This window comes from Myotis davidii, unplaced genomic scaffold (genome assembly GCF_000327345.1).
Source record: "Myotis davidii unplaced genomic scaffold, ASM32734v1 scaffold274, whole genome shotgun sequence".
In the NCBI taxonomy this organism is placed as follows: Eukaryota; Metazoa; Chordata; class Mammalia; order Chiroptera; family Vespertilionidae; genus Myotis; species Myotis davidii.
The window spans coordinates 2,391,086-2,392,457 of record NW_006285613.1 but is presented as its reverse complement, the minus strand read 5'-3'; the positions used below and the strand labels follow the sequence as shown (position 1 = coordinate 2,392,457).

General features: G+C 67.0%; 1 protein-coding gene across 1 annotated transcript in view; it reads right to left on the bottom strand.

The window, feature by feature from the left end:
* The window catches only part of SEPT9 (septin 9), a 105,829-nt gene extending 104,463 nt beyond the window's left edge, over positions 1–1,366 (bottom strand). The window contains exon 1 of the mRNA XM_015559221.1: positions 741–1,366. Coding sequence (XP_015414707.1) covers positions 741–948 — 208 coding nt within the window. The 5' untranslated portion in view covers positions 949–1,366. The remainder of the gene's footprint in view (positions 1–740) is intronic.
* Positions 1,367–1,372: the final 6 nt, after the last annotated feature.

The following is a 1,372-nucleotide window of genomic DNA, read 5'->3' as shown; positions in this document are numbered from 1 at the left end:
CACGGTCTGGGCCTGCTCTGTGGGGGCTGCCAACCTGGACGGCCACTTGGCCTGCCTCTGGGGGCTCACAGCTCGAGAGCCAGCCGCCCCCCCTGCCTCCGGACCCTGAAGTGTGGGCAGATGTTTTACACCGTGACTCTGAGCAGAGCCCACATCCGCTCACCTTTCTGGCCTGAAATGTCCCTCATAACGGTGGCCACTTTCCCCTCTCCATCCCAGGGCTCCCAGGTCAGCACGGGACCCGATGACACCGTCACCCCCCAGCACGATCCACATGCGCGATCCACAAGATCCACACGCGCACACGCGCGTCTGCCCGTCTCCTCTGGGCACTGGGACCTCCTCCCTGTAATCAAGCCCCCGGAAGGCACCAAGATGCTATTTCGGGGAGGAGACGGCGGCGGCCTTGCAGACAGACCCGCTGGCAGCGACAACACAAACCGCACGGAGGGCAAACCACCACCAGCCCGCGCCCCCAACTCCGCCCAACGCCGCCGCCCAGGTCCCCCCACCCGCCCGGAGTCCAGGGCCTCGGCCTGTCCCAGCCGCTCCCCGTGCGGAAGTGAGTGGCACGGGGGGCGGGGAGGGGACTCAGTGCGGCTTCGCTTTAGGAGCACGACCTGCCACGACCTCGGAACGGTCACCAGGAGGAGGAACACGCCCACAAGAATGAGCCCAAGTGGCCCCTGGGCGCCGACTCCCGAAGCATCAGGGAGGCTGGGGGGCGGGGGGCTCCCTACCTGAGATCCGGTCTCTCTCCATCACTTCGACAGACTTGGCAGCGGGCGGAGTCCCGGTCCCCTCTCCAGAGGCGTCCTCCCCTTCCTCCCGTCGCCCTCCCTCCTCCTCCTCCTTCTCCTCCTCCTCCAAAACACGCTTTGTCTGGTCTAATTTCTTCAATCTGCTGCGATCGCGAGCCCTCCGATCACATCTCCATGTGCTGCTCATATGTGTGCCCGGCGCCGCGTAGCATTGTGTCTAAATCGGAGTGCGGGGAGCAGGAAAGCGAGGAGGAGGAGGAGGAAGAGGAGGAGGAGGGAGGGGGAGGAGCGAGGGCAGCCCTGGGCCTCGAAGGGCTCCCACGGCCCGGGTCCCGGTCCACGGACGGGCAGGCGACGGGACCACGGAGGGAGGACCGTGTCCAGGCTGGCGGCTCGGTGCTTCCGGCGGCCTCTCTCCACCCACTCGGCTCCTTTTTAATATCCACTTGGAGAAGCTTCCCTGAGCCTCCTGGAAGCCAGCTCGGCGTCAGATTCCTGGCCACGTCCACCGCCTCTCACTCCCCAGCTCCCGACGCCACGGCTTCCTCTGGTCCAGGCGTCTGAGCAGCGGGGTCCGGGCCGGCCTCGCCTGCCCTCAGCGTGCCCGCGGC